General features: G+C 39.3%; 1 protein-coding gene across 7 annotated transcripts in view; it reads right to left on the reverse strand.

Moving 5' to 3' along the window:
• Positions 1–3,063: 3,063 nt before the first annotated feature.
• The window catches only part of CORIN (corin, serine peptidase), a 174,111-nt gene continuing 155,125 nt past the window's right edge, over positions 3,064–22,049 (reverse strand). For 3 of the 7 annotated variants that reach the window (XM_074822462.1, XM_074822460.1, XM_074822461.1), the window contains 6 exons: positions 14,048–14,170; positions 10,975–11,024; positions 9,291–9,465; positions 5,701–5,972; positions 3,889–4,022; positions 3,064–3,420 (listed from right to left, as the gene is read on the reverse strand). In XM_074822462.1, the coding sequence (XP_074678563.1) occupies positions 3,238–3,420; positions 3,889–4,022; positions 5,701–5,972; positions 9,291–9,465; positions 10,975–11,024; positions 14,048–14,170 (937 nt within the window). In that variant the 3' untranslated portion in view covers positions 3,064–3,237. Of the gene's footprint in view, positions 3,421–3,888; positions 4,023–5,700; positions 5,973–8,120; positions 8,577–9,290; positions 9,466–10,974; positions 11,025–11,280; positions 11,355–14,047; positions 14,171–22,049 lie in introns of those variants that run through there. The other 4 variants (XR_012623065.1, XM_074822464.1, XM_074822463.1 and 1 more) reach the window with 4 other exon arrangements.

A 22,049-nucleotide genomic window follows, 5' to 3' on the forward strand; every position in this document is an offset into this window, starting at 1 on the left:
TCAAACTAACTGTATTCCTGAAGAAAGCCATAGAACAAAATGTATTCAGAGAAATTTGACTGCAGCTTTAGTTTTTCAGTTTCAATCCAGAATAGTTGTTGGCAGCGCTATTCTTGATAATGATCTGTACTGGAAGCACACATGCAGAAAAAACTAAAAGTTGTACAGTGGTGGTACTGCCAGAACCTCCTTAAGTGCTGTAGTGCTAACAGGGCTGTCAGGGCTGCTTAACAGAGATAGATAAGAGTATGCAAATACCTTTTTAAGGCTTTTTTTAGGCATTATTGCTGAAGTTATAACTTCACACCTCTGTATTGTTGTTGAGTCTCTCTCTCTAAAGATTAAAACACATTTTCAACAGAGAAGTTACTTGGAAAATTATTGTAAATTTTTATTAGTACAGCTATAAAGAAAGACATCTGCTTGACTGTGCGACATTGCTTCCATTTGGAGCTACAGCTGTGGTAGAAGTAAAACCAACAATTGTTACCTTACAGTGAAGGCTACACTTGTAAGAGAAACAGCATAACTGTGACCATAGCCGTTATGTCAGCACACAGGGAAAGGCTTGATACAGTGGAGGAAGGAGTCTATTTCATGTGCACACATTAAAAAAAGCAGTATAAAAATACATTTATAAAATTACAAATTTCCTCTTTACATGGAATGTTGTATCAGACACAGTTGTGGGGAAGGAAAAGATCCAACTGCATCCTCCTAAAGCCATTTGGGATGGGACTCACACTGATCCCATACAGGAGGGGCTGGACCATATGTTTAAGCAGACGCTCCCTCATTTCCTGGGGGGGACTGCTTGGAAACTGGTGGCAGGCCAAACCCAGTTAATTAAAATGTGTAATTACATATTATCATTTGGTAGTGCTAGTACCTACATGAAATGATTATGTGTACTCCAGTGCTTTACAAAATTCAGAGCTGCTAACCACTTCATCTGGTGGGGATACATCAGGCTGGGCTGTTCATTTCACAACAGCACCTCTTTTGTTTTTACTTCTGGAAAACAGAGCTCCCTGAACCCTGCCTGTCACCAGGTGTGTCAGACGGATGCAGGGGGTCTGCCTGCGCCATAGAGAAGAGCTGAAGTAGGGACTGAGAGCTCCAGCTTCCATAGCCTTGGGGCAAGGGCATCAATAACCGGCTTCATCTATAATCTACTTGCACTGGAAAAACATGGTCACGGCTGCTTTTTCTCATTTAGCTGGGGAAGGGCATTTATATGTTACATTAAAAACGAAATCTTTAATATATTAAAAAAAAACCCAAAACCCAAACCTAGGAAAGCCTAGAAGGGTTTTCTTTCTGAGCGTGAAACAGTGATACAATAGTCACTTAAATAGAGTTTCAGAATTCATAACATAAATACTGAATATTTATTAATAATGCTGTCTAGAGCGCTGTCTAGTATGTCTAATGTTAGGCATGTTAAAGGAGAAGATATGGAAAGAAGAGGTAAACCTTCACTAAAGCAATAGTCAGATCTATGTAGATTAGTTGTAACATGATTAATAGTACCTGAAATGTCCATTAGTTAGCTCTTTCAATGCATGTTTCCACATATGGCAGTCATGGTATTGACAAGGCCCTGCCATGCTGTCATGGGGGCATGCCAGAGGTAGCAGAGAGGGTAATTATATGCCTTAGGCTGGACTCACAGGTCACCAGGCACAGCACTGAAAACGGGCAAATTTGAAATGCGTTGCTCCCCAGTGAAATTCATCCTGTAATCCTCAGGTTCCTGACTACTCCTACTCTGGCCTCCCAAAGCTGTCAGCTGGTGGGACATCACCTACAGCAGGAGGTAGGACACACCTCCTCTCTGGCACCATAAGGAGGTGCCAAGCTCCATTAGAATATTTTTCAGCCAGGCTCTCTTGGAGTGAAGGCTTAGCCTCTTGCCTACTGCACAGAGCACTCCGCCATCTGGATACCAAGGACTTGAGCAGGGCTCGTTGGGCCTTCACTGATGAGCTTTGTTTAACATAATTCTAATACTCATTTAAATAGAAGCGGGAATTCAAGTCTTTCATCATTCTCACATTTCTTACTGTCTTTTGCTTTCTCCCGGTTCTTTAATCTTGCTAAGCAAAATGAAACTTTCAGTGCAAGATACTAGAAGAGACCTATCCAAAAATACCCACTTTCCCAGTGTTTGGGATACTCCTCTCACTGCATCTTTTGCACTTTAAATCTGCATTTTTCTGTATCTCACCAGATGTTCAAATTAGTACCTTGAGGAGGGGAAACAGTCACAGTGGCATTGGCAACCCTGTTATGTTTCTAGAGGGCTGGAGATGTTCAGTGCATGCTTTATAGGCTGAACACACTATACAGAATGGGAAAAAAAGCCAGTGGGGCATAGACTTGATAAATGTGCTAATCAGTGTTGTCAAGGGACAGGTGTCTCCTGGACACATTAAGACATTGAAAGTTTCAGAAAACTTAAGTGGTAGAAACTGTCCAAAGCATCTGAACAACTGAGTTTTGGTGTCGGGTGCCTCAAATGGTAGTTATGGGTGTGTTGGCCAACTGGTCCCTCCATCGCCCTGCAGAGATGCCCAGGCTGGCTCTGGGAAGAGAAGCGGTGGAGCCCAGGTGGCCCAGGGAAGTCAGCCACCCTGGGGGACAGCACGCGCTCGCTCAGGGGCACCAGCAGCACACGGCTGCGCCCCTCTGAACACCTGCACGTGTACTTCCATGTGCTGCAGGGACGTACAAACCCCTCGATCTCTCCCCCACCCTCCCGCACACGGTGCGGCCATGCCTGGGGTTGCCCTCACGGATATACGTCCTGTCTGTGCCGTCGGAATGCACTGAGTTCGTTCCTCGTGACACTGAGTGAAAATGCATGTGCTACTAATTGAATAGTATTAAAATAGGTTACTGAAAAAGGTTTTTCTAGTCTGTGCTACTGCTTAGTTTGAATAGCTGAAAGGCAGAAAATGGCTGATTCTTTTCTTTTAAGCCTTTTGCTGTGTTTGGAATAGCACCACAACACAGTTAAAAGAAAAGTCAAAAGGATTATTAATGCTACCCCAAAGTATATTCACCAGCAGAGGGTTTACTGTTAACATACACTGCAAATTCCATAGCTCCACAACAAGAATACATAGAGCTTGAAACTCCTTTCCATGGAGTTTCTGGACTGCAAAATCTTCAGTGTTGAAGTGCTGATTCCTTTTTTCTTTTGCCTGTCAGCACAATTCTTACCATCTGGAGTTAGTTTAGCAGGAAGGTGTGGATGTATATTTGTCTTTCAATCCACTCAATAAAATGTGACACATTACTGTAAACTCCAGGTCCCAAAACCTTGGAAAAGCAGACAGAGCCCCAAGATGTTAAACCAAACAGAGTCCAGCGCCCTGCAGGTTGCTCACACACAAGTGGTCCTCCACTGTCACCCTGCAACATGAAAGAAAAAAACAGTCTATAGGGGCTACATGTGGTCAGCCGTCATATGGTTAAAGCTGTGTCTCGGTTCCTACAGCGGTTTGCCTTTAATAAGTAACTCGCCTGTAAAAACTGGCTGCTCTGCCAAACTATGCAGCAGCATGCAGTGTTACCAGTATTTATTCTGTTAGATTTGTGCAAAAAATGACCTGCAAAAGGCTCATACAAATTAAAAAAAAAAAAAAATCAGTCTAATAGTTAAATAATACAGATAAACCTTAGAGTCTTCAAGCAGCATTTCATTATCATAAACTGAAGTTGGTTACACCAATATTAATAATAAAAGTTGGATTAAAATATCTAAATAACAGTTGTCATTCCTAGAGTAGATGAAGTATGCTATACCTAATAAACACCATATAGTACTCTGATTTCTAAGAGCAAGTCTGGCTGTGGGTTTCTCCTTAGGGAGAGACCTACCATGCATGAGTCCACAGTGCCAGACTCGTAGCCAGCACACAGCATCCTGCTGGTGATGGTCTTCATGTCAAAGTATGATTGGCATTGTTCCAAGGAAATGATGCGAACCTCTCCTTCCTGAAGCTTGAAAGGCACTGAAAAACAGAACTAAGCATTAAACTATACACACACAAACACACAAATACTTAGCTATGATGGCTTGTTGAGATATGATAAATACTGCCATTAGGATAGATTATAAATATTACTTTATATTAGATGTAAGGTGAGAAGTTCCCCTTTTGCACAAAGCTAAGGTGAAAGCAGGTGGTTTTCTGCACTGCTGCATCACAGGATTTGTGACTGTCATGCACCTGAGCCTGGAGTGTATGTGTTGCATTCCGGAGAAGGACTAAGCACAGGGGGACTGGCGTGACACTTGCTGGTCATTGTGCATCCACACAGACAGACTGAGGAGGGAGAGCACCTTTACGTGATGTGCTACGGGACTCTGGAGATGGGGCAGTATTGGCTGGAAAACAGTAATGTGAGGGAGGTGGAGGAGAGGTTTGACTCATTGTTCCGTGGCAGGATCTCCCTGTTTCTTGGTGACTCTCGTAGTAAAGCTTGGTATAATCGCAGCCTTTTTGAGTTATGTTTGGGTAAATTTGACTTAGAGAATGTATCAGGGAATCAGAATTCAAAGGTTATTGAAATTATTTTAGCACATTCAGGAGACAATAAAGGACTTCTTCCTAGTCTAAGCAGCGGACTGAGCTCAAATTCTAAAGAAAGTTGTTCAACCTAGGGCGTGAAGTACTAAATGCTGTGTAGCCATGATGATTTTTGATGCCTCATAACATAAAACCTTTAAAACCAACACTGAAACCACATTAGATAACAAAGAACCTTACTCCACTTACCAGTGATGCAAAATGATTCTGTGGGGGTTTCTTCCCTGACATTACATAAAAGGTATTTTTGGATGGGTAGAGCTGCTAGTAAACAGCCTATCCCTGTGCAATTTAATTTTTGCCACATGTCTGACCTGGCCACTAGAGGTCCAGTCCCAGCTGAAACAATACTGAAAGGAAAATCTCCCTCTCCGGTGTACAGAAATGCAGCCTTCCCTAGTAATTACTATAATAGCAAAGGGAGAAACACAATGGCAAGAGCATTGACTGAGTTGGGGCCAGGATAATTTGTATATGATGCATGCAGAATTGTTTTGTCTAAACAAAGATTTACATAACAACTGTTCTTGTTGTGGGACCCGAGGATTACAGCAGCCACAGAACAAGAAAACACACTAATGTTCTCTTCGGAGAGACAAAAACAACACTTGTGATTGTGCCTGGGTGGAATAAATCATGTCACATGTCCAAATTGTGACACAGCATTGATTCAAGAAAATGTTCATTCAGTCTCTATGCCAGTGCTTTCAGTGCCTCCTGCTTTCACAGAACTAAGAATGTTGCCCTGGCCCTGATGATCTGATACCTTCTCAGTACAGTTCTGAATACAGCCTAAACCAGTAAAATGATAATACATTCAGGTGACTTTCTTGATAGGAGTTTCTAGATCCTCAACATTTTTTGAAATCAAGCTATTTGTCTAAATAAAGATTAAGGAGCATAAATTCAGGCTGCTGATTTGGAACAGCTAGGCTCTAGTCACAGCTAGATCCCTTCATGAGTAGTTACTGTTCCCCAGTATTTAATAAGGTCCAGTAGTAACATACACGGATAAAGCTTTGTAATGGGATCACTTATTTGATTAACTCAGCAGCAGGTTAACGTGTTTTTCCAAGATGCCCAGAAATATTCATCTTACTTTTGTTGCCCATGTGTCCCCAGCCTGTGATGTAGCAGTAGGTATCTGGCCGAACCAGCTGGTCCTTGCTGGGCAAACAGACAGGTCTTACGTAGCTTGTCTCATTGATGTCCTCATCTAGTTCCACAATGCTGATATCATAGTCCACGACTGCTCTGTTGTAGCGTGGATGGAGGATAATGGTCTTCACTAGTCGGGTCTGCATGAAGCCTGATGGATGATCAAGGTTGCTGATCCCAAACACTACTTTCCAAACAGCCGCATTTTCTCTCCTTTGTAAAAAAGAAAAAATGGAAAATTTCAATCAAGAGTGTTCTTTTAAGTTAAAATACACGAGAACTTTATCTCCCTGACTTTTTTGCACATTGTACTTTGCAAAGCATTACACATACAAATGCTACAAGAAAAAACAAATACTTAGGCATCGTTACTTACAGCTAAGATCCAAGGAATAAAAGACAATGCTTTCTATTTCCTTCCTGCTTGTTACCAAATGATTAGAGCTCACACCTTCAGAAGACACGTAACCACCTATTAGTTGCTGTATCAAATGCCAAAGGCTCTCAAAATCATCCCTGGGATCCTGCCCAAGTCTTAGGTGCTCACATCCTCAGTGGTGGGCATGTACAAATTTCTGTGGGGTGGCAATATTGTTCAGTAGTATGCTGCTGACAGCAGTAAGTCTAGCTGAAATCCCAAAGGATTCCCAAAGAAGCAATTCTGTTACGAAAATTAAATCTTTTCTGCTAGCCATGGGAAAAAGTCCCTCATTTATTGGGCATTCAGTCAGAGCCAAGCATACTCCCTATGCTCGAGCTGAAACATTACTTTGACTCTTACAGTTGTTTAAGACTCTTTTTGTAACTATCCAAGATCACAAAAAAATAATGCAAATGATCCAAGTGGGAAGACTGAACTAGTGTCTGTTGAGACACACGAGAAAAACACAGACTTTATGAAAGACTTCGAGGGTGTAACCTCTTGATCGTAACTGGTCACAGGGTAAGTTCCTAATTAATCTGTGACTCTAAAAACCCTCAAAGAAGTATTTTTCACAACTGATGAAAGACAGTACCATGTAACTAAGCACCTTTGACAAGATCAAAGCCTAATCAAAGTAGTGTAAATCAAAGCATACAGAATTTCAGCTTTTTCACATACTTAACAGACTGTAATTTCTGTAATTTGTAAAGAGATTTGGTTGCTAAATAAAGGTTATTTTTATCTTAAAAGTCACAGGAAAATTCTGGTATTTCAGACTGTAATGATCATTATACCATCATGATCAGTTTGAGTTTTTCCATAAAGTTCCAAGATTATGTGCTAAGAATATTCATATGCTATTGTGTTTATGAACGTTGTAAGAAAGCATTGCTCAGAGCAATGAGCAGTCACAGCCAGAATGTATTGTCCTACAGTTAAGAAAAAAACCTTAATGTCTTGGATGCTTTGGTGTAATGCATTTCAAAACAATCTTGACAAAACTCTGGGGACTATACTGCTAAAACTAGGAAAGGACACAATGTTTAATTTAGCTCTGCCCATTTATGCCCTCTGCAAGTATTCATGACTGCATTAATACTTTCTGCTGCATTATTGTTATATGGTCCTCATGTTTTGTATCCCAAACTTCACATGAACTTCATGAAATACTTCACAAAATGGAGCATTTTGTCTAAAGGACCAGAACACTTTAAAATCTGTTTTAATTGTTGGCTTATCTAGTGGGCTTGGTAAATTTTTGAATACTTTATATCAAGAAAGCTTCATGGCATCAAGCAAGATCTTGATGTTGCTGTATCAAGCTATGAAGAATTTAAAGATTTCAGGCCACTGGGAACATATCCTCAAATCTTTTTTGGAGAGGCAGAAGAGAAAAAAGTTCATATAACTCCTCAATTAATTATTAAAAAAAAATATCTTAGTACTTTAAGGCATTTATAATACAAATGTGAAAGAGACCTTTTACACGTAATACTCTTGAGCTCACACAGATATTATTTAGCTCTAAATGAGGAGTAAATGAACAGCTCCAAAATATAGTGTCAGTCTTTCTGTGTTTGACAAAAACGGGAGAATTTTTACTTTATAAATTTAACACCTTCTCAGGTTCTCTTTCACTAATAAGAAAAATCTCTTACCTGTGAAATTCAGTAGCAGTGCAATATTGCTGAAGGATCTACCTCTAAATCCCACCCTTTATTTTAGATCACCAGAAAAGGTTCTTCCAAAAGTAAAGAAATATTCCAGATACTGCTTAGCTTTTTTTAAAAATAGATGGGGAAAGAAGAGAAATTCCTTGTGCAGGACCCAAAATCTGATAAATACAATATTCTTGTTCGTGTCATTCAGGTTCAGCACTCTGTTAGTTTAGAAGGACGGTTATCTAGGTTCGTCTTCTAAGTTTCTGCTTATTACTTCTCTCTGAATGAAATCAGTTCTTGAACATCCTTAGGGCTTGATATGATGTGATGGTCAGAACTGAGGTCTCTCCAGTGTAATTTCCTCTAGCATTTCCATTAATAGCCTCACACCTTGGGATACCCCCACTATCACCTGCCTGACATCTTCTGGCTTGGACACAAAAGCCACAAACTTCGCCCCTACCACAAGAGCCAGGAAAAACACAACACGTACCAAAGAACTCAGTGTTTCAGAAATAAAAAGACAAAATTGAAATTATTACTGAAAATTTGAATGATTAATGTTATAAAGAAATATCAGTCAAGAGATACTTGCTTACCACAGAATTTCTGCTGGCTTGAACAGAGAGGTAGGTGTTTAGTGTAGTCTAAAATAATTTCCAATGAGCAAGTACCAGTTTAAAGCAGGATTAAGCACTGATGACAACTGCGTAGCAGGAAAGAACTTGCTAACTACAGCAGAAAACACACATTTCAATTATCTTTAGAAATCCTATTTAAAAACTTAGGTACAAGACAAAAGAACTGAGGTAATAAACTCCAAAATCTGTGGTTCATTAAAAAGAAATGTTTGGTAGCACCAAAAAGCTGACAATGTCCAAGACAATTCCTAGGACATGTAAACTTCCTCTGCACTCCAGACTGTCCATCCACCACAGGGCCTCAGATACTAGGAGGCACTGAGCAGTGGTTAAAACTGACTTTTTAATGATTGCAATCCTAATAAAGGAGTGGAGTATTTATAATTAGAAAAGGCAGTGACTTCAATATGTCAGTTGCACTGTTGAGTAAATACTCAGTTTTTATTTTTACTAATTGCCACAGCATTTTTCCAAGGTCATTTCTATGCTGGTGCCCAGAATGACTTTTTATGTTGTATGAGAGGTGTAGGATTAGTGTTCTGGTCTTTTTCCTTGTCCTGTTTCCGCCGACATCTTCATTTAACTTTCATCAGTACAGATGCCAGCAATGAGTAATAAAGCATGTGAAAACCTAAGCTGATGTCAGTTTATACCATTTACTTTCTTTTTTAGTCTCTTAAAACTAGGCCTCTGTAATTTACCATTCTGCAAAGGTCGTCACCTGTGCGTTTGGTAGAGGAGGGAGGACTTGGTAATTCACATGTGCACGTTTATATGAGCAGTAAAACTGTCTGAGCCCTCTCACCCTTCAAAGCAGTGTGCTACTGTCAAGACCCATCTTTTTGCAATCAAAACACAGCCACATATGTGTCCACTTGGCTCACTCTGCAGGGAGCACTGCCATGGCCATCGGCCTGGGCGACTGGTCCGACCACCAAGGATCCTCTTGTTCATGCGAGCAGCTGGGCGACGACCACAGTCTAGTGAGGAACAGATGCAGAAGGGAGTTAATTGTTACCACAAAGGTAGCACATACAAGACCTTCTGCAAGAAAATGGGCACAGAATGATATAAAGAGTTATGAAATTACACTGAATGATACAGTAAATTAAGTCATCAACAACCACACAATAGTACCAAACACATTAAGCCATTTTCATCCTTCCTTTATATCAGAGGATTTGCTCTCCTGGTATTAATTTTGACCAGCTCAGCCTGAAATACTAACCACGCTAGTTTGGGATCCTGACTTCCTTTCTCTCAGGACTTACAGGCTGCCCTTGGGAAGGTTTCCTGGGTTTCTGTCCTTGCCTTTCTCTCAGCTAGCAACGTGTTTGGGCTACTTTGTACTATCCATAAGAACTGCTTCTGGAAAATCTGCTCAGCAATAACTTAAGCCAGGTGTGAGGTGGATGTCACACTGTTTACTCAGCTACACAGCATCAGGCTTGTTTGGCCTGTGGGAGAATATTTGAAGATCTGAAGACATGCCAGTACTCTGTCCATTCTACTTTATAAGCTACTTCCACTGGAAATAATACAAGACTCCCATCTGCCAGACAGTTACTTTTCTGAAATAGCCCTTCACTTTTGTTTCACTTTATATTCTGGATTTGTAAGATGGCAAAGTTATTATTTATACTATTTATATTCAGTTTGATTTAGAGAACAAAAGAACACCATCAGTTTCTGCAGTCAGCCTCCCAAGGGAGGATATGCTGCCATTGCATATATCCATGGGAATTCAGTGAAGAAATAAATTGGAGCAGTGGTTATTTGTAACTTTTAATTCTTGTTGTGCTCACTTAACTTCAGAGGGCAAGGGGTTTTAAGTGTACTTAAAGCAACATATGTCAGAAGCAAACACCTTTGACAGGCTCCTATGAGCTGCGTTTTTTTTTTCTGATAAGAGTAGTAAATGTTTTGATTAGTTTCCCAAATTTAGTTCATGCTTTGTGATTAATTTTCCCTGTGTCAAGCTCATTCATAATTTCGGTGTTCTTCAGCAAAGCTCTCCTTGTCTACAGAATGGGATTTCATTGAAGATGAAGAATTTCTGCATTTTCAAACCACTTAAACTTGCACAATCTGCTGTGTCTACAAACTTGGTCTGCAGCTTTCTACTTCAGGTTCTTCTGTCCCCTTGAGCTTCACAACTAAACAGTTCACAGCTTTAACTCCCAGGCAGATAGCCTGCTAACCTAAGGATATTTTCAGCATGAAGTTTTATCAAATTAATTTTTGAAACCTGACTGCTGACAGAATTCATTTTGTGGGAGCAGGACTGGGCTACTGCAATACACAGCCTCGTCGTCAAAAAATAAGCAAAGCTGATGCAACTGAGTAGGGAAAGAAAAAACAGTGCAAAACTGGATGTTGCATAAGTCCAGTCAAACTTCAGAATGAATCCGCACTAAACGTCTGCATTTGTTAAAGTAGTTTAACACATATTGAAAAACATCTTTGTTTTATATGCACTTCTCTCTTACCTTCTTTAGTGCAAAAGAGAGCCACTTTGCTTCTGCTTCGACACATCTGTCTAAATATTGAAACAAGAACATGATGGAAATCTCAATTAATTGATGTAATTTTTGGTAATTTGCAGATCAGCACAGGTATTGTACTTGTTGTTGTAAACAGCTATTAAAAATTCCCCCAAACTGTAAAAAGAAACACAAGGAGTTTCTTATGCCAGATCATCCATGGTTTCCAGAGTCTGCCTGGAGATAATTCGAAGTATTAGTTCAGCTTTACAGTGCATTTCATGAGTGGGTGCTACATATTTTGCAGACTACCTTGCTCTCTGGGCACTGATCCAGCTCCGAGGTCAGATGGGATGTACAGTCTGTCAAGTCTTAATTTATGGCACCTGAAAGCACAGAGATTGCTATTCTCCTCTTCCTTACAGCAGAAGGATAGAATTTACTTTGAAATACCTTTGATAACAGATGATCTTTCATGCCCTAGAAGTCTGGATATTTTGAAAAAACCCAGGAAGCTCGCAAAAGCAAGTATTAAAACAACAAAACCCGATCATTTCTGTTAAAAATTTTCAGCTGAGAGAGGAAATAAGTGATTCTTTGTCAAAGGAAGAGAGATCCTTGTTAAAACAGTGAGCATTGCTGCTCAACTAGCTGGCTGCCTTTTTATTTCCACCACTTTTTCATTCCTACCATGTATGTGCTTTTCTGAGGCAGATGCAGAGCTGACTTAGACTGGCTACACAGATTAGCTGTGCTACAGATAATTCTTTGAAGGTTGTAATATCAGTAGGTAGGCAGTATCTTTAAAATTGCAACCACCTAAAAAGAGGCATTTGATTTTAAGTCATAGATACTAATGTGGGCACAACACTAGAGTGCCAGCAAGCTCACCAGATTAGCTTGAATCTGTGATTTGATGAGACTTCTGTCCCTTACGCTGCATATGACCCATTCATATACTGTGAAAAATCAGTCTCCTTTCTGTTCCTGAAAACATAGACCATAAAATTCTGTTTCTAGAGACAGATGACAAATTTCAGGAAAGAAAATTCCATGAGCAATTTTGAGGGGGATTTGTGCTCCATTAAAAAAGATATATATATAACTGAGACTAGTCACACCTATGTTTCACACTCGTTTCTTCAACTTATCAAACAGCCAGCTCCAAAAAAGATAACTTCAAGCTTTTATATTTGCATAGCCTGCACAGTGCCATCCCCTCTTTATGAAAGTCGGGGTGCATTTGTTAGTTCTTGCCCAAGTTCTCAGTAGTCCAGGAGCCTGACAGCTCCTTTAAACATAAAACATACTCCACAGCACAGATGTTTTAGATGCTGAAGTTGATCCAGATGAACACACCTAGACTGCAGGGCTCAGGAGCACTTCACAACTCCCGGGCTTGTCTTGGCCTCATGTTGGGAGGAGACCAAACGCGTATTGTCCCCTGTGCAATTTGCTTTGTACTAGAAAGCAAGCTAGGCACGTGGTAAGTGAGGCAGGCCTGCAGGTCCTCTGGTGGGATGACTGGGAGATCAGTATGGGGTGCACCTGATCCGCAGCACATGCACAGCCAATGAGAGACACCCAGAGAGGATGCCTGATGCAGCCAAAATAAAAACAGCCTCACTCTTCATGCAAGGCCTTAGCCTCCCATTTCTTGTTTACCCATTTTCTGGATTCAGGGAGACTGATCTGTTCCTACATACTACTTTCATCTCTGTAATAGTTTTATCAATAATCCTCATTACTGGTGTTTTCTCTCCTTTAACTTGTACTTTGGGCAAAACTGGATCTTTTGCTCCTAGATCTTGTAACTCAGAGGCTCCAAATCCATCCCTTCACACATTCTTCCTAGCAGACCACTTTCAAACATGGCAAAGTACCTTGAAATGTCTGTATTGCACTTCAGTGACTGGACAGAATATGATTGTGGACCTGCCTTTGCATCTGGTCACAACCCAAGGTGTTTATTCTTGTATTATTCTGCAGAAAAGCATTCAAATACCATTAAGCTAGTGGAAAGAGACAGTGAGAAAGGAAAAGAAAGGAGTTAAAAAGAAAACTTTCAAGTATCAGGCACCATCCTGTAATGGCTCTTCTTCTAGACGAAGACATAAAAATGAACTTAAATGAATGGTGAAAATACTCATGTAAAACAGAACTAGTACAAAACTCAGATGTAAGAAAGCAAAAGTTGGTACTTGCAGACACAATCTTTTTAGTATTCTGCCATTACAGAAAAGTTTTACTACAGAAAATAATGGAGCCATGCAAAAGAAAAGTAGGTGTATTCCTCAGATTTGTGTCTTTACACGTTGTACCTCTGCACTTAGACAAGACAGTCTTTCTTTGTGAAACAGAAGGATTTTCTATGGAGGAAGTATGTTATGAAATCTCCTAGGTATTTGAAAGAGAACAGGGAAACAGTGAATCTGCTTTCTGAAGAATGCAGTTGCAGCTGGGGGTTAGGTGGCTCCCCCAGATTTGTCCTGGATGTTTCAGTTCATTGACTTAAGGTCAAAGTCACACTTTGAATGTCTCAACCATGAGATCCTGGCTTCTCATTAGCGACTACCTGTTCAGTCAACTTAATTAAAAGGAATATACCACCATCTGAGGCCAGAGCTGCTAGGGAAACCTACTGTAACTGGATATAGCTTCTGCTGAAGAAGCTGTGGTTGCTCCAAATGTATGAATCCAAGCTACATGGACTGCAGAGGATGGTAAGATGTTGCTGCAGGTTTTGCTACAGAGTACTTATTGGACTTTCCCGGTCAGCAGGGATTTAATGAAGCTGTCTGGTCCAGCTGCTTCAAGGGCACCACCTCTATGTCAGTCATATGCCATTAGTCTGGCAGAATGGGCCCCTGAGAATTCACAGGTGGACTGAAAAAAGACTACAGTTGTAGTAGACACTAAAATCATTATAGACTGTATCTTAACAACTCGCTTGAGTATGTGCTGGGATTTATACACAGATACCCTGGGAGAAAAGAGCTTGCCAAAGAGAGTTTGTCATCCTCCATTAATAAGTGACTACTCACAGCAGTGAAATAAATCTCATTTACCTGTTACTTACCCATTCACTAGAAGTGCGTGTAACGTGGACACATTTTTATTCTTCCAGTCTGAGTGCAGATTCAGCCATTTTTGATGCTGCATTTCCTCATTCTCTATTACAATTTCTGTTTTGGATGGTCCTCTGAAACAAATGAAAGACATTCATAGACCTTCCTGTAGATTGCTATGTTACAGTTATGAAGGTGAAGAGGCCCTAATGCTTGGCTCCCGTTTACTCCAAAGATATGTAGCTGAATGTTATGTCAAAGCTACATGTGGCAGAATCATAGTTAGGGGAATGAAATCACCCCAAGAAGCCAGGCCAGCTAACAAACTACTGCCACTTATGCTGTATTTTCTGACAAGAACCAGAATTGGAATTGGGAACAGCAAGAGCCTTCTGGTAGCATTTGTTGTAGTGTATACACTGACATACTGTTTCCACAGTTTCTTGCCTCCAAAAATACATCTTCATACGTAGAAGAGGTAAAAGAAAAAATATTTTCTTACATTCCTATCTTTAGAAATCCATTAAAATTTAACAGTAAAGAGCAGTCTGGGTGTTGTTAATACTACTTGACAGTATCTCTAAGACCAAGCTGTCTGCTTTGCTAAACAGAACAAATCATGGGCGATGATGTCAAACCTGTCCTTCTGCAGCAAATTAACAAGAATATGAAAGTAAGTTGGAATGATTCACCAGGAAATATTTTCATATATCCACCTCCTCAGTTTAGTGATTGCCTGATAGACTCAAGCCACCGAAGAAATTGCGGTTTTAGTAAATCTCAATTGCTAAATGGAAAAAAGAGTTTATTTTTTAAATGGCTTTACAAGTTATCCAACTTTCCAGCACAGAACCACTCATGAGTAGCCATCAATCCCTGTCAATGACAAGGATTTTCAAGGACTGCTCTCCTGAACACTGGTCAAAGACTGAATTCTAAATCCTAGTTCATGGAAAAGAGAATGAGAAAAGTTCAGAAAAACTGTGATGTGTCCTAAAACTTTCCTCTGAACCTAATCTTTGATGGCAGTACCTAGGAATGCCAGCCACGTTATTAGTTTGTCTTTAAGTGGAATTTTCAGTATTAACTCTATTTCTTTTTAACTATTTACAAAAAATGCAGCATCCTTTACCCACTTCATTGCATAAATTAACAACAATCAAAGAATTCTGTTTTATGGTAAAATTGTCAGTGCAATCATATGGAAATGTTTTCAACAGGGCTGGCAGAATTAACTAGGCTCTGAGGTCACAGCCCTGGATCCCGCCTGTTACATGACTTATTTTTCATAATCTTCTCTGGGCACATTAAGCACGTATCATTCCATGATCTACTACCCAGAATGTGCAGGCAGATAATAACAAGCATTTTTAAAGACAGTATTTTCTCCTCACTTGAAGAAAGTTGTTTGCTGCAAAAAGAGCTTTCTTCCTCAGTGCCTGCTTATAGCAAACACATAAAACTCTCCATTTCCATCATTTGCCTATTTCTCACTCTTTTTCCCACCAAACGTACACAAACTTTTTTTTCTTAAGATGACATTCTGCCTTATGATCTTCTGTGAACAATTATGTTCACCGTTTCATAACTGTGTACAGTGATATTTTATGTAGTTGGAATCAGTGTCTGGTCTATAAAATATGTAACTCAAGAATGTGCAAAAAGGTGCAAATATCATGCCATTTGATAGATCCCAATCTATATTATCCCAAATACCAGATTATTTTACTGAAACCTGCAGTTCTGAATAACAGCTTGTGATGCTATAATCATCATTAAGGAGATATGTACTTCTAAACCAGGGCAACAACCCACAAGACACTTAAGCCTGTATGAAATTTTATAATTATTAATACAAGGTGTTATACTTAGTAAAATTATGGCTATGTTTTTTTTTCCTTGGTGGTCACAGCTTGGTATAATACACTCAAAACCAGTATGTCCTAATTTATGTCTTTAGAATGCCTTCTATAAATGTCTACAGAGCGTTCCCCCTTGATGTTGTTTATACAAGGTTTTCTTTCAGATAGCCAAGGGCCACCACTTGTCTCCTTGCATCTATTTTAATTTTAAATAGAATAAAGGGGACCTAAGAGCCTCATTTCTAGCTGAAGAAAGCTGGAGACAGTGGTTACTATTTGTGTAGAGACCAGAGCATACCGGGAATTGCCAGAGAATGAGAGAACACCAGCGAAAAATGTTAGAGGAAGAGTAAGGACCTGGGCTGGTGTGGGATTCTGGGTCTGAGACTTTCAGTATCCAGGGAGGGGCTGCTATGCAGACATAACACCAGGGACTGTAAAGCACTCAGAGAAAAGGAGGGAGGTAGAGCAATGGGGATTCATTTCAGCTACACCCATTCTGTGCTCCAGAAACACAGCAGGCAGCAGATTCTGCTCAGCCCCTCTTGGAGCCGTAGCACACAATTTCTTCTGTGGACACACTCTAAAGAAAAGGGAAGAAGGAGCTTTCAATAGAGAGCACTGCGTCAACTCCTGCTGTATAACTTCTTAAGAATCTTTTGCTTTACTGAGTTTCTTACAGACTCCAGCAACAAAGCTATAGCTGCTAATTACTTTGAGACATCAATCTACATATTTGAGTTTGAAATTAGCTCTTTTGCTGATTTTTTATTTTAGTGACCTGCCAAAGTTGACCTAAATTAAGTCAATCTGCACAAAAGTCATGTGTGTGGCCATATGTAATATCTTCCAAGTTTTCAGGCAAGCCAAATAAAGAACTGTTTTTATGAAACACTTTCAGGAGGCTCTTTCACTTCTTTGTAGTTTTTTTTTTTTTTTTCCCCCTCTCTGGTTTACATATAACAGAACAGCTTTTTTTCAGAAACTTGGTGTTGATTTTAGACTAATGCTTTTAATTATTGCCTGTACTGCAACAATAAGCAAAATTGAAACCGTATTTGTTGACTGAAACCATATATACCTGGAACACAATGCGCAGTTTTGAGTTGCCTCAGTTTAAGAGCATATTCAGAAACTGGAGAGGGTCATGCAGATGCCTTTCAAATTTTCTAGGGGCTTATGGCACTGATGTACAGGAGAGGTTGAGGGAATTGGACTTTACTCTTGTGAAGAGGAAGCTAAGAAACAATTCAATAGCAACCTGCAACTACTTGAAAAGGTGTTAAAAGGTGACAAAATCAAACTTTTCTCAATAGTGCTGCATGGTAAAACAAGGGGAAATGACCTAGAGTTGCAGCTTTGGAGATTCATAGCGGATGAAAAGGAAATACTTTTTCACTAGGAAGGTGGAGCAGCCCTCTAACAGAAAGACTGTGGAATCTCAGTCCATCAAGGTTTTCAAAACTTGGCTAAACAGAGCAGTGGGTGAGCTGATCTCATTTTGGTCAAGTGAGAGAGGGACTAGATGTTCTCTAGATGTCTGTTACAATGGGGACTTCATGATTCTGACCCACAGTACAAATACACTGTAGCAACCAGTACCTATGCTGAAGAGCTTAATCTTTAAAAAGGCTAACAGTTACTAGAACAGTTTTTTCACACATAAGAGCATCACTGAAATACCTACATGACTTAAGTAAGTTTGTTAGCAATATCTGCATACATAAGACATTCATACCATGGTAACAATAATGCACGCCTTTTGAGTGGTGACCTTTGGACCAGATCCTCCGCCAGGCTTTAAAGATAACTTACAAATCCTACCTGAATCCACATGACTTTACAACATCTCGTGGTGCTATTTGGATGGAAGCGTTTGAGTACTGAAATATCACTTTAAAACCCACGGGGTTCTAAGAATCTTTTACTGAATAGACCACAAAAATTTAACAGTCTCATGTGTCTCATTAAATATCTGCAGTAAATCTTCATATCCAAAGGAACTATGCTACAGCTTCTGAGCTCAAACTGCTCAAACACAGCACTCAACTAATACACTTTAGGGTGCCTGTAGTCTCAGGCTACAGACTTCTCCAAGACCGTATCAGAAGTGCCATAGTTAAGTAAATTTACAATAGATGCACAACAAGCAGCAATGTTTTATGATTTTTTTTCCCTCTACATTTGAAGTGATAGAAATACCAATCTTAGTGGTAAAAGTATGTCTTTCACCTACGTTTTCATTCGGTCCTCTGCACTGTTTTCAAGAATGAAATGGGATTAGGACCTTTGCGAAAAATCCTTTCACAAGGCTTTCTTTCACTAAACAGTAAACCAAAACAGTTAACTATCTGAAAATTCAGCCAAGAGAAATCTTGTGAGGCCATCTGATCCATTCCCCTAATCCAAAATAAGGTCAACTGTATTACATTCTGACAGGTTTTTGTCTGCTCTGTATGTAAAAATCTCTCATGATGGAGAATCCTCAGCATTTCCAGTCAATATATTCCAGGACTTAGTTAGCAATTTGTTTCTAATGTTTGGTCTAAATCTTCCTTCCTACCTGTCATTTAAGATCATTACTTCTGTCTTATTTCCACTGCAAATGGAGAACAGTTTATTCCTTGCTTCTTTGCAGCAGATACGCTTCTTTCACATATCTGAAGGCTCCTATACCTCCCTTCCCCTGACTGACTGCCCAGAGTTTTCAACCTTCTTCACAGACCATGCTTTCTAGGTCTCTGGTCATTCCGGCTGACCTAGTCTGCCCACCTAGTCAAAATCTAACACCAGAGGATTACACATAAATGCTCCTGGTTAATTCAGGCCATTTTTCCAGTCTGTCAAAAAATTTTTGCATTCCAATTCTGTCCTCCAAAATGCTTTCAGACCCTCCCAGCCTGATACTGAATGAGAAATTATTAAGTGTGCTCTCCACTCCATCATCTGAATGACTCATGACAACACTAAGTATCACCCCAGACACACTGGGATGTGTCTAGCCCCCCACAGATACATCTTTATGGTTTGACAATAAATCATCAACAGTCTTGTACCATTTCATCTTTGTCCATATCTCCTTACTTATTTAAAACTCATTTCATATAGTGAGAAAGTTAAAAATCTATCACATCTACTGTTTATTCCCTATCCACAGTGTCTCTGCCTTTTCAAGGAATAAATTAAGGGAATCTGACATGATTTGTTATTGATAAATATATTCTGTCATTAAGACCTTACACTTCTGTAATTATTTGTTGATAATTGAAGCTAGACAACTAGTTTGTAAATCTCTGAATCTTCCTTTTTTTCCCTTTTTAGTGAAAGATGGCATACCTAACAGTTTTTAGCCTTATGTAGCCATTCTCCACAACTTCTCAAAACTACTGGCTACCATTATTGGCAGCCATAATGGAGATCTGCCATAGCCATAAACCTTAAATGTTCTTGGATTAATTTCAGCAAAACTAGTTCCTTTGGGGATCAGCATATAACCTATTATCTTCTTACTCTAGCCGTAATTCTTAAGTTTTGCCATCTTAGAAACATAGTATGTCTTGCTGAGATTTCTTTGTGGTTTTGTTTTAGGGTTTTTGTTTGTTTGCTTTCCTTTTTTTGTTTAATATCCCTGGCTTTTCTGTTTCTTTCTCCAGATACTTATGCTATTGTTCTATACAAGTTCTTGTAAGTTTGAACTGTAGTTCCACTGTCTCTAGAATTCCACTTCCAGGTCACTGTACAGCTTGTGCCTCAGCCAAGTTTGTCTTGGTGCTTCACAGAAAGATGTCTGCTAGATATAATGAACATCAAACGGCGCATATAATTCTAACATATCTAATTTCTTTAATCTAAGTAGTTTAATATAAGACCATTTAAAAAAAAAAAGTTATTCAATGATTCTACAAAATCAGTCACTCATAAAATCAGAAAGGCAAGACATTTTAATTTGCAGTAGCACTTATGTCTACCTGAGTGGGAAATTCTAACTTAGATTTTACTAATTTTTCAACTTTCAATTTAAAAATTAGAATATTCTTTTAATACATTTAATTTCAAGCCATGGATTCCCTTATGTGTGTTTAAGAGGGATTTTCAGAATTTAAAAAAAAAAAATAAAACCTAGTCTGTCTTCTACATTATAAACATACTCGCAATGGGGAAAAGTAACATTTAGGGTAATTTCATTATATAAGTGCACAATGGAAATATTAAAGAAATAATTTTCAAAGCATTCTAGCCTGCTGATTACCATGCACAACAGTCAAAGCATGAAACATTAGGAACATTATGACTTGCATACTAAATCATAATGAAAAGACGAAATAGAAGGCAGGAACTAATTTTAGGTTATGAAGTTAATATTCTATTCACCATTAAAAGTAACAGACTTTAGGATACTTCTGTACAGCAATGGTTCTAATACCTCATTCTCCCTATTCCATCGTGAAATCTCTCAAATACATTAATCTGCAAATTTAGAATAAAGTGTAAACCATAAACTGGATTCTTTCTCCCTTCAAAGCAACAGTAACACGCCTCTGTTCAGCTTCTATAATTCCATTGTTTTAAGCCGCATGTGACAGCAGGCTTGAAAAAGGAAGCCTTGTGTTATGCCAGAAGGTAATGAATAATGTGTGTATGGGCACTAATATAAAACAAATTAGGCCTATTTCAGAGCTGGAACAGCATTTGTTTCCTGTCTGGTGTGGGTAGGACAGAAGTATTCAATTTTTTGTTTCTGTGATGTTTTTAAGCAAGTAAGACATTAAACTAAACTTCTGCTATTTCTGTTACAGAAATGGTTAGGAAGCATCTTCATGTGACAACAAAAGATTATTGGTCCAGCAACTTGACTGCTCAGTTGGCACATATTATTAAAGAACATTGTACCAAAGAGAGAGAGTGAGAAAGTGTTTGGAAAGACAAAAGGCCAGGCAGCAATAAGAGATTGGCCTTTCCCTTCCACAAACATACACAGAGTAGATGCTATGGCAGAGGAAAGAAGAAAAAGGAGCTACCTGTCTCAGTGGATCACCAGTGGCGCAGCCTCCAAGAAAGGGAGCAGCAGCAGCAGCAGAAGGTGGCAGAGCTTACTGTAGATTTTTATAAACAAGTAACTCGGTAAACAGCTGTGATTTTATGCTGATACTGCTAGACAGAACAAGCAGATCAGCTAAAATTCCCCTGTACGCTTCTGGGTACAAGCTGCTGAAGTTTATCATTATTGCATTTGTTACCTCATCCAGCACAAGAAAGAAAAACTATTCCACTACATTGCCATAGAGCAACAGAACAACTCCACTAACTTCTGGTTTTGTCAAATTTCAGATCTGAGCAGACCATGGTTTTATGATCACCATTTCATCAACAAAAAATGTGGACTTCAGAGTCTATGAATATGGTCGGTTTCAACCAAACATCAAGACAAATCTACAGTCTTCTAACATAATGTTCTGAACGTGCACAGTATGCCCATCTTCAGCAGCATAGCCTCTGCAGCACATACCAAGACATAGCTAATCCTTGATCTGAGGCACTGATGGTCATTGCTGTTCCATTCTCTACCTGTTTTAGCAGGAAACCTAATTGCCAGAGACATGCTTTACTGTATTTAAATTTGGGACTTGGAGGTCTCTGGACAAAATTAATTGTCCTGAGATGAACAGACAGTCCTATCAGATGATCTGATAGTTACCCTCTGGCTGTAAACTATGAAACCTAAGACTTGAACAAACAGTTCCCATTAGGCTCCTAGCATTATAAACAGAAACTTACTTTGTGGCTAACATTCTTTTTGCACTAGAGGAAAACGTAGTAACTGCTATGAACACAGGTTGCGCAACTTGAACAACAGCCACCATTAGTCCAAAGCCTTTCAGACAATACTGGGAACTTGCAGAGTTTTCAGTGATGTTGCATCATGCATCACACAATACATTGCATGTGTTGTGCTGTGAAAAACTGGAGAAACACATCATCTGTGGAATTAGAATTGGCCAAGAGCCAGGAAAACAGCTCAAATTTTGTGCAATAGGCAGAATATAATTACCTTTAATGTTGCTTCAGACACAGTGCTTATACCTCCCAAATACACAGACTGATATTCTGTAAAATGTGTTACCACTATCAGTTAAATTAACCTAACTTTAAC

The sequence above is a fragment of the Strix aluco genome, chromosome 4 (genome assembly GCF_031877795.1).
Source record: "Strix aluco isolate bStrAlu1 chromosome 4, bStrAlu1.hap1, whole genome shotgun sequence".
In the NCBI taxonomy this organism is placed as follows: Eukaryota; Metazoa; Chordata; class Aves; order Strigiformes; family Strigidae; genus Strix; species Strix aluco.